Source organism: Chrysemys picta, chromosome 4 (genome assembly GCF_011386835.1).
Source record: "Chrysemys picta bellii isolate R12L10 chromosome 4, ASM1138683v2, whole genome shotgun sequence".
Taxonomy (NCBI): Eukaryota; Metazoa; Chordata; order Testudines; family Emydidae; genus Chrysemys; species Chrysemys picta.
In genome coordinates, this window is record NC_088794.1 from 126473357 (window position 1) to 126489676 (window position 16320).

Sequence of the window (16320 nt, forward strand, 5' to 3'; positions counted from 1 at the left end):
AAGTAAACAAGGTTTTCAAAGGGTTAAGAAGCTTAATTTAAAATTAAATTAAAATGCTGATCTTACGCTGCCAGCCGACTCAGCCCGCTGCTGGCTTGGGGTTCCATTCACCTCGTTCGGCAGCGAGCTGAGCGGGGCCTGCGGGACTCCGGCTGGCAAGGGGCCGGCAGCCGGGACCCCAGACCGGAGGTATAGGTGGGAATGTGGCGGGGGGGTGCAGGAGCTCCCGTTTGGTGCTCAGGGTGGGGGTGGGAATGTGGGGGGGGGGGTATGTGTGGGGGGTGCAGGTGTCAGGGCAGAAGGCTGTGGGGGGGGGGAGTGCAGGGGTCAGGGCAGAGGGCTGGGTGTGTGTGGGGGGGGGTTCATGGGTCAGGTCAGCGGGCTGGGGTGGTCACAGCAGGGGGCTGGAGGAGATATGCCCCGTCCCCACCCCTTTCCCCAGGGCCCCGTCCCCACCTCTTCTCTGCCTCCTCCCCAGAGCAGTGAGCACGCTGTGGCTCTGCTCTCCCCCTTGCAAGGGTGATCAGCTGATCAACAGCAGGGAGGGGCAGGAAAGCACCACGCTGGGGGGAAGAAGCGGGGGAGGGGGAAGCTTGGCTGCTGGCAGGACCAAGCTTCTGCCTCCTGCCCCCACAGGAGAGATCAGTGGGCGGGGGGACTGAGTGGGGCCAAGACCCTGGCAAGGATTTGGAAAGGAAAGAGATGTGGGCTTATGCCACCCATGATAATTTTTTCCACTTGTTGAAAGAAGTTCATAGTTCATTAGAAGTTCATAGTTTTCCAGGCGACACAGAACCTGATAAATGGAAAATTAGTGAAATGGCCACATCATAGGAGTTGAAGAGTGAAAGGAGAGACTTTTATTAAGACTCTTCAAATCAAGTTTTTTGTTAGTTTTTGTTAACATTTAATTTAAATTAGTAATGAACATTTTAGAGAAAGGCCATATATTAAAGTTTCAACACTTCTGCCCCTTCAAGAAACGTGTAAGAGCAAACAGTATACAGCCTCATGGAAAAATCAGTGTAATCATTATTAATATTTCTAAGGTAAAAAATAAGCCGTATGTTTAAACACAAACCAAAATAACGCTTTCACATACATTATACATCAAAGCAGCAAAAATGAGACACTGCAATTTCCATAAAAACCTAAACAGGCAAGGCAAAAATTTAACCTAGAACTGTTTCACTTAAAATAATTCGCAGCAGTTTCTAGACTACTCTTAGGCTTTCAAGCAATAGTTTATACAGCCATTTTCGGTTGGGTTGAAAGTCAAGAAAACAAAGTACTTTCCTTAATCAGTTCCTTACTGTGGTTTTTGTGTATATGTGAGTGAAAGAGAAAAAGCTTTATTCTGCACACAAAGATGCACAAGAATATTAATATCTATTATTCCCATTTAGGAAGACTTAAGATTTTATTCACTCTGAATGCTTCTGCTAAATGTATATTACAGCTTCAAAACATAAATTAGCTACTTTTTGAATGATAAGAAATTAAAGATTTACCTGTAAATAGTCAGACTGGATAGCAGTCAGCAGGTGGTCCTTGCTCAGTTCATAAAAGACATCTGAAGTCATGACCTGGGTAAACTCCTCACAGAGGAAATGCAATGCTTGGCGGTGTACCCACTTGGAGCCATATGGCTGAGAACTCCACTTGAGAATGGCAATTAAAGTGTCTAGTGAGATGCTCTCAGCAATAATATCCTCACAGCCTACAAAAACAAAACAGAGCAGCAACACTATGAGAGGCAGTTTAATACTTAAGGAGAACACCTAAATCTATACTTAAGGTCTTATACAGCTCTCATCACTGCAAAAATCTAAATAAAACTAGAAGAGCCCTGTAGACAAAGATTAGAAAGGGTCAAACTATTGAATTCTGAGTACATTTAAAAACATTTATAACTGCGTTTCAGCATTCTGATGTATGCAATCGTTCAAATTTAATCTTCTTAAAGCCAAACAACTAGAATTTTGTTCATCAGCTTGTGTGCTCTAATAGAAAGAGGAGAATAGAAACCTCCTGTAACTGGAGGTTCTGTGATATGTGTGGTCCCTATCTGTATTCCACCAAGGAATATGCGCAGACACCATGTGCCCAAAGCAAAAGCTTTATAAAAGTAGTAATGTCCGTTGGTCTGCACATGCACCCTTGTTTCGCCTCATGATATCAACTGAGGTGATAAAGGGTGGGGCGGACCAACCGTGCCCTCAGTTCCTTCTCCACCACAAATCCACCAGATCCATAGCAGAAGATGAACAGCTTTATCCTCTGCAGGTAGAAGACCAGGGCTCTATGGACATCAAGGAAGTGAAAGCATCATTCCTCTGCTGAGAAGTGCCGCTTCAGAAAGAAGGCAATAAAGCATATGGTTGGTTGAGGTGAAACCAGGAGACGACCTTTAGAAAAAACTTAGAATGTAAGCATGGGAAAACCTTGTCTTTATGTAATGTGGTGAAAGGTGGGTCCACCATCAGGCCCCCATTTCCCCAACTCTTTTCGCAGAGCCAGTAGCTGGAAATAATTCAAAAAGTCATATTTAGGCAGCAGTGCCAGGTACTTAGAGATGTGGAACTGAAGGCCGAATGAGGAAACGACCTTGCAATCTAGAAGGTCTAACCTCTCACCTTGTCAGCTGGAGTGGAATGCAGGTGCTGCTGCCTGTCTCACTGTGAAGCAGCTTGGATAACCAAAAAATTTTGTGGGGGGTAAGAAGAAAAACTCAGATCCCTTCGGGGTGGGAGTGCCTGTGGTTGAGGTATGCCAGACAGTGTGGGCTGGTTGGAGAATGGCATAGTTGATTGGTGGTGCCACCCTGGCTGGTACTGATGCATGCAGAATGTCCAGCAACTGACGTTGACTGTCCTGCACCTACCCCAACAGAATGTGTAGAGCAGCCGACACCCTCCACAACAGTTCCTGGAATTGGCAGGAGACCTCACCTCACCCAGGGGAATCAGTTCATGAAGGCTGGGAGTGGATTCAAGCCAAGTCAACGGCACACGTTCCACAGACAGAACCAGAGCTGGAATGGGAGTGGAGGGCTGTCTCGGAACAGACTCCTCCCAGTACTTCAATGGAACCAATGCAGAGGAGGTATGCTGCTCCAGAACTCGGACCGATGGGTCCGGCTTCTGATGTGACTTCTTGTGCTTTTGGACCTTGGATCATGCTGCTTCTCTGTGACTGGAACTTGTGGTAATGCGGCATCTTTCTTAGGCCTTGAGGAAGATTTATTGCCATGCTTATGCACATGCTTCCTTGCCTCACAGTTCGGCCCCGGCACAGGCTCTGTAGTGCTGGTACCAGTGGAACCAGATTGGAGCCCCGTGGTAGGAGGTGAACTCCTTGATTGCTCAGGCCGACATACCGGGGGTGGGAGGTAGAGGGAAAGGGGAGAGAGGGTCTCCGGCCTGGGTCCAACTGTGTCCTCATGGCAACCTCTATGAGGTGCTTCTTGAGGCAGAGAACTTGGTCTTCCAAGATACGGGCAGGGAAGGAAAGGCAGATACTGCACCTGGACATGGCATGGGCTTCCCCCAAACAGTATAGGCAGCACTGGTGCTCATCACTGATCAACAATGAGCAAAGACAAGAAGCACAAATCTTGAACCTCATCTTCAGAATAATTGTGTACTCAGGATTGGTGCTGGGGGGGAGGAAGGGGAAGGGGGAGAGAAGGAAGGGGGCTGTCAAGAAACTGCTGAAGCAGCAGCCTCAAAGTTCTTAAATCCTAAGAAAACTACTGCTATCACTAAAAACTATTACAAAAACAATAAAAGGCTAAGTGCAATAATAAAACAGTCTTTTTTGCTAAGTTTGGGAAGTGTGTCACAAGGGATGGTGCGTCACCAGAGAGAACAGCAGAAGCACCGACCGTGCGGCGGTGAAAAGGAACTGAGCGTGCTGTCGGTCCACCCCGCCCTTTATTACCTCAGTCAATACCATGAGGTGAAACAAGGGTGCATGCACAGACCAAGGGACACTACTACTTTTAAAAAGCTCTGGGCGGGTGTATGTGCATAACCCTCAGCGGAATACAATAGGGATGATTGCTTGAAGAAGAAACTATAGTTACTGAATTCAGATACTAGATAATGTTTTCACCTCTTAGCCAGAAGGCCGAGAATGGCTCCCTTTGGTTTAAAAATAACACATTATCTGAAGTTTTATCGAAAACAATAAAATTCCTTACAAAATGTTTGAATTTTGGATCACTACTGTTCACACTGATTATGCCACTCTTCTCAAACTGTAACCTGTTTTTATTAAGTACTTTCCATTTAGTTCTCCACATAAACCCAATCTTAATTTTTTTCCATTAACAACCAACTCCAGATGCAAACCTGCAAATACTTACCACCAGGCATAGTACTTAATATCATGAGTAGCCTCAGGATTACTCATAATAGTAAATTTTATGTCCAAGTTGAATAAACTGTAAACACTATTATCTTAAGAACATCTGTGATGCTTTTAAAAATACCTTGAAATGGCATTGTCCTCAAAGTTAATAGAGATGGTCAAAGTGTATGAAAAGCTTCTAGGAAATCACATTAATACAGCAGAGTAACTGTAGGCAATCTTATGCAGTTGGATGCTCTGCTATTTATCTTATTTCTGACAATCTTCTGTATCATCGTCGTATAAAACAAAAAATATTAAGAAATTGTTTAAAAATTATTTTCTATTACTGAATCTCACTGGCGGACTGCATTCTGTTCTATTATACATTAAAGATGTATAATATTGTAGCATCCAGAGTGCCTAATCAAAATCATGGCCCCATTATGCTAGGAACTGTACACGCACAAAGAGCTGATATGTTGACAAAGATAAGGTTGACAAAACTGATCAGGGTATATTAATAAGATCAAAAAAGATATAAACCACTATGAACAAAGGTGAAAAGAAAGTCAGTATATGGTATATAAATATTTTCTCCATTTCTGTTGTATACAACATGGTAGTAGATAGGTATCAAATATACAAGAGTAGTAAGGTTTATATAACTCCCCAAATAAACAGTGCTTTACAGACAAATTAAAGGAAGTCCCTACCATGAAGAGATTACTTGGTTGTACACATGCTGGTTTCATTATTTTCATTTATAATTTGTTATTAAGATACCATGTGAGATACTTTCATCTGAAAAGACAGTACACTGTCACTTCATTGATTATACCCCTTGAGTATTCTGGGGAAAGTTCTCAGATTATGTAACTGATGTTATATGGGAAGAAACATGCAGGCACATGGGCCTCACATTGTGACCCAAAGATAGGTTTGCTTTGCTATCTAATGTTTTCTGGCAGGAGGGAGTCAGCTACAGTCAAGGACCCCCAGCTCCCAAGAACTTCACCCGGAGCCCTGTCAACCACAGTGTAACCATTTTTTGAGGCTGCCCATGTTGGCTCCGGAGAGAGACAACTAGTATTGGAAAAATGACTGAATATTGAATGCTGACAGCAGTGTGCTCAGTGGATGGCCTCTTACTTTTCAATTCATTTCACCACACTGGTGCTACAAAGCCCAAGTCCATTGATTTTTGAGGCATAGTTCAAGGTCCATCTGTTCTTCTCAGGCCTTCCCTGAAGTAAAAACCACTGGATTAACACAGTTTGTGTTTTAGAGGGTTGTGGTGGTTATAAGTGTCTTGTTGAGATTTCAGAAGCACCTAAAAAGGAGTCAGGCTCTCAACTACCACTGAAAGCCCATGGAAGTTAGGCGACTACAGGAATTCAGCGTTTTTGAAAATTTCAACCTTAGTTTTATTATTCTCCCCCGCTCTCCTCACCTCCCCAAAATGGCAACAAACAAATCTAGTGGTATCTCTGCTGAGCAGATTTCTATACATTTTAAATTTTAAACACTTACCTTGTTACATTTTCAAACAAGCACCTTCATTCTTTCTCTGTGGCCCCTTGCACTTGGGAGGAGCTCCCCATAAGCAACTACAAAGTGTTATCATCATCCTTCCTTAAATCCCTCCCTAAAACTCTCCTTCTCCGTGATGCCTACAAAAAACTTCAGAGTGCTAAGGCCACTAGTATCCTATGACCAATGCTGACTAATAATGTCTCATTGTCTCCTAGTTGTTTTCCGTCTATACCAACTGTTGTCTCGTCTTATATTTTGAATGTAAACTCTATGGGATAGGGAGCATTTTTTGTTCTATTGTACAGCATCTATCACAATGGGATCCTGATCCATGAGTCAGTTTATGCCCAGAAGGGATCACCAGATCATCCAGTCTGACCTGTATATCACAGGTCACCTACACATGCACATTAAACCCATCAATCAAAATTAGACCAAAATATTACAGCCCACAGGAGATGAGATTATCATGTGCCACAGGCAGAGAACAGGAGGGACCAAGGTGCACCAGTGCCCATGGCCCCTGCAATGGCAGGAAATTGATTAAATGAAATATAGCTTGATGATCTCAGCAAGTGACCTGCACCCTACAGTACAGAGGAAGGTGAAAAAAATCCCATTGTCACTGCCAATCTGACCTGGGGGAAGTTACTTTCTGACCCTACATATGGCAATCAGTCAGACACGGAGCATACAGGCAAGAACCAGTCAACCTCAGAGAGAGAATGGTTGGTACCACCTTGGGACACTGATTGGGCTGGTGCTTATCCCCAACTGGGGCCTTCACTGATTCTTCAAGGGAAGGAGATTTAAAAAAAAAAAAATACATGGGGGGGGGGGAGGGGGAGGGAAGAGAAGAAGGGAGGGAAATCCCTTCCTGACCCCTATAGGTTATCAGCTGAAGCATGTGATTTTAGGAACATAAGATATAAACCACAAGGGACCCTGGGGCTGCTGAGCCCTGCACCCCATCATTATAAGCAGCCTTATCATTGCACTCATACATTTGTCCAGCTCTCTCAAAACTAATTTGTCCCCGCAACTTCTATTGGGAGGCTGTTCCAGAACCTCACTCCTCTGATGGTTAGAAACTTTCTTCTAATTTCCAGACTGAATTTGTTCATAGCTACACCTCTACCCTGATATAACACGAATTCGGATATAACGCGGTAAAGCAGTGCTCTGGGGAGGCGGGGCTGTGCGCTCCGGTGGATCAAAGCAAGTTCGATATAACGCGGTTTCACCTATAACGCGGTAAGATTTTTTTGGCTCCCGAGGACAGCGTTATATCGAGGTAGAGGTGTAGTTTACACCCATTTGTTCTTGTACCAGCACTATTCTTTAGCTTAAACAGCTATTCACCTCTCCAGTGTTTACCTTCTTCCCATGCATGCCCACCCCCTGCCAATGTATTTATAAAGAGCAATCATATCCCCTTCTCAGCCTTTGTTTTGCCAGGCTAAACAAGCAAATCTCTTCCAGTTTCTTCTCCATTTCCCTGGTCATCCTAGTAGCTCTTCTCTGCACCTGTTCCAGTTTCAATTAATCTTTCTTGAACATGGGTGACCAGAATTGTACACAATATTCCAAATGAAGTCTTACCAATGCCTTAAACAATGGCATTAATACTTCTCTCTCTCTCTCTCTCTACTGGAAATGCATCATCTGACATATCACATTTGCCTTTTTTCCAGCCACATCACCCTGGTGATTCATAGTCATCCTGTGATCGACCAAGACACCCAGGACACTCTCCTCCTCAGTTGCTTTCAAATGAGGAGCTCCCAGCTTATATTAGAAATTCTTATCATCAGTCCCTAAGTGCATGACCTTTTACTTTGACTACTGAATTTCTTCCCATTTTTGTTACTCAATACAGAGGGTGAGTGGAATATTATTCAGGAAAACTTGAATGACCTTAATGATGCCTCCCAACTTTGTATCATCAGCAAATTTCATTAGCACATTCCAACTTTTTGTGCCATGCTAATTTATAAAAAAATAAATAAGATTGGTCCCAAGACCAGTCCTTGAGGAATTCCATTGGCAACCACCGTCTGACAATTCACCTATCAGCATAACCCGTTGCCATCTCCCTTTAGCCAGGTCCTTACGCACCTCATAAATCTTGTGCTAATCCCCATCACCTAAAATTTAACTAAAATTTCCATGTTTCAGAGTAACAGCCGTGTTAGTCTGTATCCGCAAAAAGAAGAACAGGAGTACTTGTGGCACCTTAGAGACTAACAAATTTATTAGAGCATAAGCTTTCGTGGACTACAGCCCACTTCTTCGGATGCATATAGAATGGAACATATATTGAGGAGATATATATACACACATACAGAGAGCATAAACAGGTGGGAGTTGTCTTACCAACTCTGAGAGGCCAATTAATTAAGAGAAAAAAAACTTTTGAAGTGATAATCAAGCTAGCCGAGTACAGACAGTTTGATAATAAGTGTGAGAGTACTTACAAGGGGAGATAGTCAATGTCTGTAATGGCTCAGCCATTCCCAGTCCTTATTCAAACCGGAGTTGATTGTATCTAGTTTGCATATCAATTCTAGCTCAGCAGTTTCTCGTTGGAGTCTGTTTTTGAAGTTTTTCTGTTGTAATATAGCCACCCGCAGGTCTGTCACTGAATGACCAGACAGGTTAAAGTGTTCTCCCACTGGTTTTTGAGTATTTTGATTCCTGATGTCAGATTTGTGTCCATTAATTCTTTTGCGTAGAGACTGTCCGGTTTGGCCAATGTACATGGCAGAGGGGCATTGCTGGCACATGATGGCATATATCACATTGGTAGATGTGCAGGTGAACGAGCCCCTGATGGTATGGCTGATGTGATTAGGTCCTATGATGATGTCACTTGAATAGATATGTGGACAGAGTTGGCATCGGGGTTTGTTACAAGGATAGGTTCCTGGGTTAGTGGTTTTGTTCAGTGATGTGTGGTTGCTGGTGAGTATTTGCTTTAGGTTGGGGGGTTGTCTGTAAGCGAGGACAGGTCTGTCTCCCAAGATCTGTGAGAGTAAAGGATCATCTTTCAGGATAGGTTGTAGATCTCTGATGATGCGCTGGAGAGGTTTTAGTTGGGGGCTGAAGGTGACAGCTAGTGGTGTTCTGTTATTTTCTTTGTTGGGCCTGTCTTGTAGGAGGTGACTTCTGGGTACTCATCTGGCTCTGTCAATCTGTTTTTTCACTTCAGCAGGTGGGTATTGTAGTTTTAAGAATGCTTGATAGAGATCTTGTAGGTGCTTGTCTCTATCCGAGGGATTGGAGCAAATGCGGTTATATCTTAGAGCTTGGCTGTAGACAATGGATCGTGTGGTGTGTCCTGGATGGAAGCTGGAGGCATGTAGGTAAGTGTAGCGGTCAGTAGGTTTCCGGTATAGGGTGGTATTGATGTGACCATCGCTTATTAGCACAGCATTAGCATCGCTTATTAGCACTTATTATCAAACTGTCTGTACTCGGCTAGCTTGATTATCACTTCAAAAGTTTTTTTTCTCTTAATTAATTGGCCTCTCAGAGTTGGTAAGACAACTCCCACCTGTTTATGCTCTCTGTATGTGTGTATATATATCTCCTCAATATATGTTCCATTCTATATGCATCCGAAGAAGTGGGCTGTAGTCCACGAAAGCTTATGCTCTAATAAATTTGTTAGTCTCTAAGGTGCCACAAGTACTCCTGTTCTAAAATTTCCATGCAGTTCCATGTAAAATGCTTTACTGAAGTTCAAATATATTGGATCAACTGAATTTCCCTTATCTGGAAAAAAACAGTTATCTCCTTAAAGAAGGAAATCAGGTTAGTCTGGCATGATCAACCTTTGGTAAACCCACTGTTGCATTACACCCCCTTTTCCGTTTGCCTTCATTAATTTAATTATTCTTTCACACAATTTGTTCTAAAGCCTTGCACACTATTGAGGTCGGACTAACAGATCTAAATGCCTGGATCGCTCTTTTCCCCTTTTCTTAAATATAGGTATGACAGTAACTATTCACTAGTCATATGGTGTCACCCCCAAATAGATATCAAGGATTTTTAATAAATATACATAAGAACGGTCATATTGGGTCAGACCAAAGGTCCATCTAGCCCAGTATCCTGTCTTCTGAGAGTGGCCGATGCCAGGTGCCCCAGAAGGAATGAACAGGTAATCATCAAGTGATCCATTCCTTGTCACTCATTCCCAGCTTCTGACAAACAGAGGCTAGGGACACCATCCCTGCCCATCCTGGCTAATAGCCATTGATGGACCTATCCTCCATGAATTTATCTAGTTCTTTTTTGAATCCTGTTATAGTCTTGGCCTTCACAACATCCTCTGGCAAAGAGTTCCACTGGTTGACTATGTGTTGTAAAGAAATACTTCCTTTTGTTTGTTTTAAACCTGCAGCTTATTAATTTCATTTGGTGGCCCCTAGTTCTTGTGTTATGAGAAGGAGTAAATAACACTTCTTTATTTACTTTCTCCACACCTGTCATGATTTTATAGACCTCAATCATATCCCTCCTTAGTCGTCTCTTTTCCAAGCTGAAAAGTCCCGGTCTTATTAATCTCTCCTCATACTGAAGCCATTCCATACCGCTAATCATTTTTGTTGCCCTTTTCTGAACCTTTTCCAATTCCAATATAACTTTTTTTGAGTTGGGGTGACCACATCTGCACACCGTATTCAAGATGTGGGCATACCATGGATTTATATAGAGGCAATATGATATTTTCAGCCTTATTATCCTTTTCTTAATGATTCACAACATTCTGTTCGCTTTTTGGACTGCCGCTGCACATTGAGTGGATGTTTTCACAGAACTATCCATGAGGACTCCAAGATCTCTTTCTTACAGCTAATTTAGACCCCATCATTTTGTATATACATTTGGGATTATGTTTTCCAATATTCATTACTTTGCATTTATCAACATGGTATTTCATCTGTCATTTTGTTGCCCAGTCACCCAGTTTTGAGAGATCCTTTTGTAGCTCTTCGCAGTCTGCCTGAGACTTAACTATCTTTAGTAGTTTTGTATCATCTGCAAATTTTGCCACCTCACTGTTTACTCCTTTTTTCAGATCATTTATGAATATATTGACTAGGACTGGTCCCAGTACAGACTCCAGAGGGACACCACTGTTTACCTCTCTCCATTCTGAAAACTGACCATTTATTCCTACCCTTTGTTTCCTAGCTTTTAACCAGTTACCAATCCATGAGAGGACCTTCCCTCTTATCTCACGACCACTTACTTTGCATAAGAGCCTTTGGTGAGGGACTCTTGTCAAAGGCTTTCTGAAAATCTAAGTACACTATATCCACTGGATCCCCCTTGTCCACATGCTTATTGACCTCCTCAAAAAATTCTAGCAGATTGGTGAGGCATGATTTCCCTTTACAAAAACCATGCTGATTCTTCCCCAAAAAATTATGTTAATCTATGTGTCTGACAATTTTGTTCTTAACCATAGTTTCAACCAGTTTGCCCAGTACTGAAGTCAGGTTTACCGGCCTCTAATTGCCAGGATCACCTCTGGAGCTTTTTTTAAAAATTGGCGTCACATTAGCTATCTTCCAGTCATTTGGTACAGAAGCAGATTTAAATGTTACAGACTACATTTCATAGTTCTGCAATTTCACATTTGAATTCCTTCAGAACTCTTGGGTGAATACCATCTGGTTCTGGTGACTTATTACTGTTTAGTTTATCAATTTGTCCTCTAATGACTCCTCAATCTGGGATAGTCCCTCAGATTTGTCACCTAAATAGAATGGCTCGGGTTTGGGAATCTCCCTCACATCCTCAGCCATGAAGACCGACGGAAAGGATTCATTTAGTTTCTCCGCAATGGCTTTATCGTTGACACCACCATGTTGCGTGATGGACACTTGACAAAATTACCATACTTAGTGACAGATATTTGAGGGCTTATGTCATTCAATTTTTTAAAAAATTACTACAGACCTCAAAATTTTTACCATGGACACGTTGCTGACCCTTTAGGACCTTGATCATCCAGTGGCCCCATTGGTTGTTTAGCAGGCTTCCTGCTTCTGATATACTTAAAAAAAAATTGCTATTACTTTTTTAGTCTTTGGCTAGCTGTTCTTCAAACTCTTTGACCTTCCTAATTCTATTTCTACACTTCATTTGCCAGAGTTTATGCTCCTTTCTATTTTCCTCACTAGGATTTAACTTTCACTTTTTAAAGAATGCCTTTTTGCCTCTCGCTGCTTCTTTTACTTTGTTGTTTAGCCACGGTGCCACTTTTTTGGTTCTCTTACTATGTTTTTTAATTTGAGCCCCTATTATGGTGTCTTAAAAGTTTCCATGCAGCTGGCAGGGATTTCACTTTTGGCGCTGTACCTTTTAATTTCTGTTTCACTAACCTCCTAATTTGTGTGTAGCTCCCCTTTCTGGAATTAAATGGGCTACAGTGTTGGGCTGCTGTGGTGTTTTCCCCGCCACAGGGATATTTATATTATGGTCTCTATTACCAAGAGTTACAGCTATATTCACCTCTTGGACCACATCCTGTGCTCCACTTAGGACTAAATCAAGAATTGTCTCTCCTCTTGTGGGTTCCAGGACTAGCTGCTCCAAGAAGCAATCATTTAAGGTATCAAGAAACTTTATCGCTGCATCCTGTCCTGAGGTGACATGTATCCAGTCAATACGGGGATAGTTGAAATCCCCCATTATTATTATTTTTGAGTTTTTTATTTTAATAGCCTGTCTAATCTCCCTGAGAATCTCACAGTCACTATCACCATCTTGGTCAGGTCGTTGGTAATATATTCCTACTGCTATATGCTTATTAAAGCATGGAATTACTATCCATAGAGATTCTATGGTACAGTTTGGTTCATTTAAGGATTTTTACTTTCATTTGATTCTACTCTTTCACATATAGTGCCACTCCCCCACCAGCACAACCTGTTCTGTCCTTCCGATATATTTTGTACCCTGGTATTATTGTGTTATCCTCATTCCACCAAGTTTCTGTTATGCCTATTATATCAATATCCTCATTTAATACAAGGCACTCTAAATTCACCCATCTTATTATTTAGACTTCTAGCACTGGTATATACCAGACGATCAATCTCATGTGCCAGCTCTTCCTGTATTCTGGGATAGAAGTTATTCCCCCCCCCACTCACCCAATTTGAATGCATTAAGCCCTAAAGGGCCTCTCAGTGCTGTGACAATATTAAAATAAGTGAAACTGCTAATAGCCAACATGCATTTAGCTAGGCTTCTGCAGACTGTCTTGGTGAATCCAAAAGACAGATCTTCATTAGCCACCAGATAGCAGCCATATGCCATTGTGTAGAGCTCCAAAAGCCATCCAGCTCCGTGATGCTGACTGCCCCCTGGGATCATAAAGGGATACACTCGTTGAAGCATTTACTTTAGGACTGAATAGCCAGAGCTCGTGGATATTTGGTTCCAGATTATGGTTTTCCAGAGGTTCTTAGTAGGTTGATGTCAGCATCTGAAATGGCACAGCCTATTTTAAACCAACTTCTAGATGGAAGTTGGAACCAAGAGAACTTTTCCCAGGAACACTTTGGAAGATGGTGATGTTCTTTACAGAGGAAGTCTTCGCTTCTCTTATGGAATTTGTTGTAGGCATCTCAGTGCAGGAAGGCCACATACACCTACAGGCTACAACATGGCTAAGTGCTAAGAGGAGAACAGACTCTTTCATAAGAGGTATATCTGAGGACTCCTATGCCTCAACAAGTTAAATGTTGCCATCTTAACCACTGGTGTCAGGGTCCCTGTGGGGTTTCAGGAAAGGGTGATGCCTTCAGTGAGACAAACACACTGTTTCCAATGGTGACTTACTGTGGTGGATCTCAGAGCTGTCTGCTTACAGTGAATAGAATTGCTGTCAGGAACGCTAGAAGTAGATTTCTACAAATTCAGTGCTCCTGCTCTCATAGAGTTTGAAGATTTGACTCTTTAAAAAGGCAAGAACAGACTGGAGCCTGCAGTGAGAGCCTGTGGAAGAGGGAGTGTCAGATTAAAATATCCTCTATTCAGATTGGCTGCCCTCTATCTTACTGACACACGCAGGGACATACCCTTCATTTATAGTGGTGATATCCAAGGCACAGAAAAAAAAGTATTCTCTGAAAATGAAAGCTGTTAAATAAAAGTAATGACCAATTAAAACAGAGACCTACACAGAAGTCCTTGAATGCTACTTATATTTGTGAAAAAGTTACAGTTGTCTTTCCTACATGTGTAGAGCTGGGATTTTCAAAGGAAACTAATGAAGTTGGGTGCTTAATTCCCTTTAGATCCTTCAAAAATCCCATGTTAGATCTTTGAAGACTAACATTTAAAAGAAAGACTATTTTAAAAGGAGGGGGCAAGCTGAAATCATTTGGGAAGTTTAGCTGTCAAAATACTTCATAGTGTGTTGCAAAATGTCAAACCGGATCTTGGAGCTTAATGTGTATAGTTTAGAAACCATTTTAACTACCAGGAGATTTAATAATTTACATTTTAGTGAACTGCTGTTTTAAAACCTTTTCCATTTTGATTTTAAATAGGAAGTTCTAGCAGAACAACAAACTTGGCAATGAAAACCTATCAGGCACTGGGAGATGATTTATGATGGTATGTTTAGAAGAAGGATTAACTTCTCTAAACAAAACAGTCTGACTTCTTGAAGGAGTTTTTTATTGGGTGGGTTTGTTTTTTTTTTGTTAGATTTCTTGTTGCATTCATTCTGTCCCTGCCAAATTGCACTGTAGGTTTCTGTGCAATCTGGTTATAAATAGTCATATTTGCAGGCAAAAAGACTATCAGATGATTCCAAAAGTGTCCTGAAGTCTGAAAACTACATGAAAAGATTTTTGGTTCAAAGGAAATAAGCAGAGCTAAACACTCTGACACATCACTCAAAAGAAAAGTCTCTTCTCAGAATCCTAAAGAGATTTATTTCGAAGTAAATGCTGTCCATATATTTTACACCTAACATTTATTTTTGGAAAAATATGACTACAGTTATCCTGTGCAAGACTGGAAATCTGCATTTCAGTGAGATTTGTATCACATACTTGTCTAGTCCTGAGAAGCTGAACAACATTACTAAAAAAAGCAGAAAAGCAAGAGAGTTGATCAACTGTCTTAAATTTTCTATTGAGATTGACAGGTGTATAATGACTAATATATCACTGAATGGATGCAAGGCTCATTTGAAGTACAGAATAAGGAAAATGGCCTTTTCTCCAAAACAGAATGTGACAGAATACAGGGCACATTAATGACAGGTTTCAGAGTAGCAGCCGTGTTAGTCTGTATCCGCAAAAAGAAGAACAGGAGTACTTGTGGCACCTTAGAGACTAACAAATTTATTCGGATGCATCCGAAGAAGTGGGCTGTAGTCCACGAAAGCTTATGCTCTAATAAATTTGTTAGTCTCTAAGGTTCCACAAGTACTCCTGTTCTTTTTAGGGCACATTAAAGAATTCCTTGGTAAGCAAGGAAGTGTTAGGTAATAATGGAACTATCTTTTGATTATCTAAAAAATGTGGTACCTCTTGAACATTAGGCTTTGGAAAGAGTCCATTTTAGTCTCTTTCCAGGCAGCTATGTGGCTATGAGTGACAGCCATCTGGCAAGGAAAAAGATTTACCTAAAGGAAATTATGAGCCACAGTGTTGTTCCTCCCAGTGAAATGGAGCTTTCTGCTCCCATATAAAAGTACAATAAGGCAAGCCAAAAATAATTTGAAGAGCTAAGGGCACAAAAATTAACAGCAATTTTTATTTTTAAATATATCAGAAGCAGGAAGCCTGCCAAGGAGCGAGTGGGGCTACTGGACAATCAATGTACTAAAAACATTCAAGGAAGACAAGGCCATTGCAGAGAAGCTAAAAGAATTCTTTGCATCAGCCTTCAATGCAGAGGAAGATCCCCACACCTGAGCCATTCTGTTTAAATGACAAATCAGAGAAACTGTCCTAGACAGAGGTGGTTTTGGAACAAACTGATTAACAAAAATAAGTCACTAGAATCAGATGGTATCCATCGAAGAGTTCTGAAGGAACTCAGATATGAAACTGCAGAACTACTAACTGTGGTACGTAACTTACAGCTTAGATCAACCTCTGTACCAGATGATTGGAGGATAGCTAATGTAACCCTAATCTAAAAAAAAAAAAAAAAATTATTTTTTTTTTTAAATAAAAAGACTCCAGAGGTGATCCTGGCAATTATAGGCCAGATAGCCTAATTTAATTACCAGGCAAACTGGTTGCAATGATAGTTAAAAAGAAAAAGAAAAAACCCACTAGAAATAAATGTTCAATTTTCACAATGGAAAGAGATAAATAACAGGGTCCCCAAAGAATCTGTACTGGGACCAGTGCTGTTCAACATATTCGTAAGTGATCTGGA

At 41.5% G+C, this 16320-nt stretch overlaps 1 protein-coding gene across 5 annotated transcripts in view; it reads right to left on the reverse strand.

Moving 5' to 3' along the window:
- Positions 1-16320, reverse strand: part of BTBD7 (BTB domain containing 7) — a 114307-nt gene that overhangs the window by 27442 nt on the left and 70545 nt on the right. For all 5 annotated transcript variants that reach the window (XM_065595651.1, XM_008165746.4, XM_065595650.1 and 2 more), the window contains exon 4: positions 1512-1720. In XM_065595651.1, coding sequence (XP_065451723.1) covers positions 1512-1720 — 209 coding nt within the window. The remainder of the gene's footprint in view (positions 1-1511; positions 1721-16320) is intronic.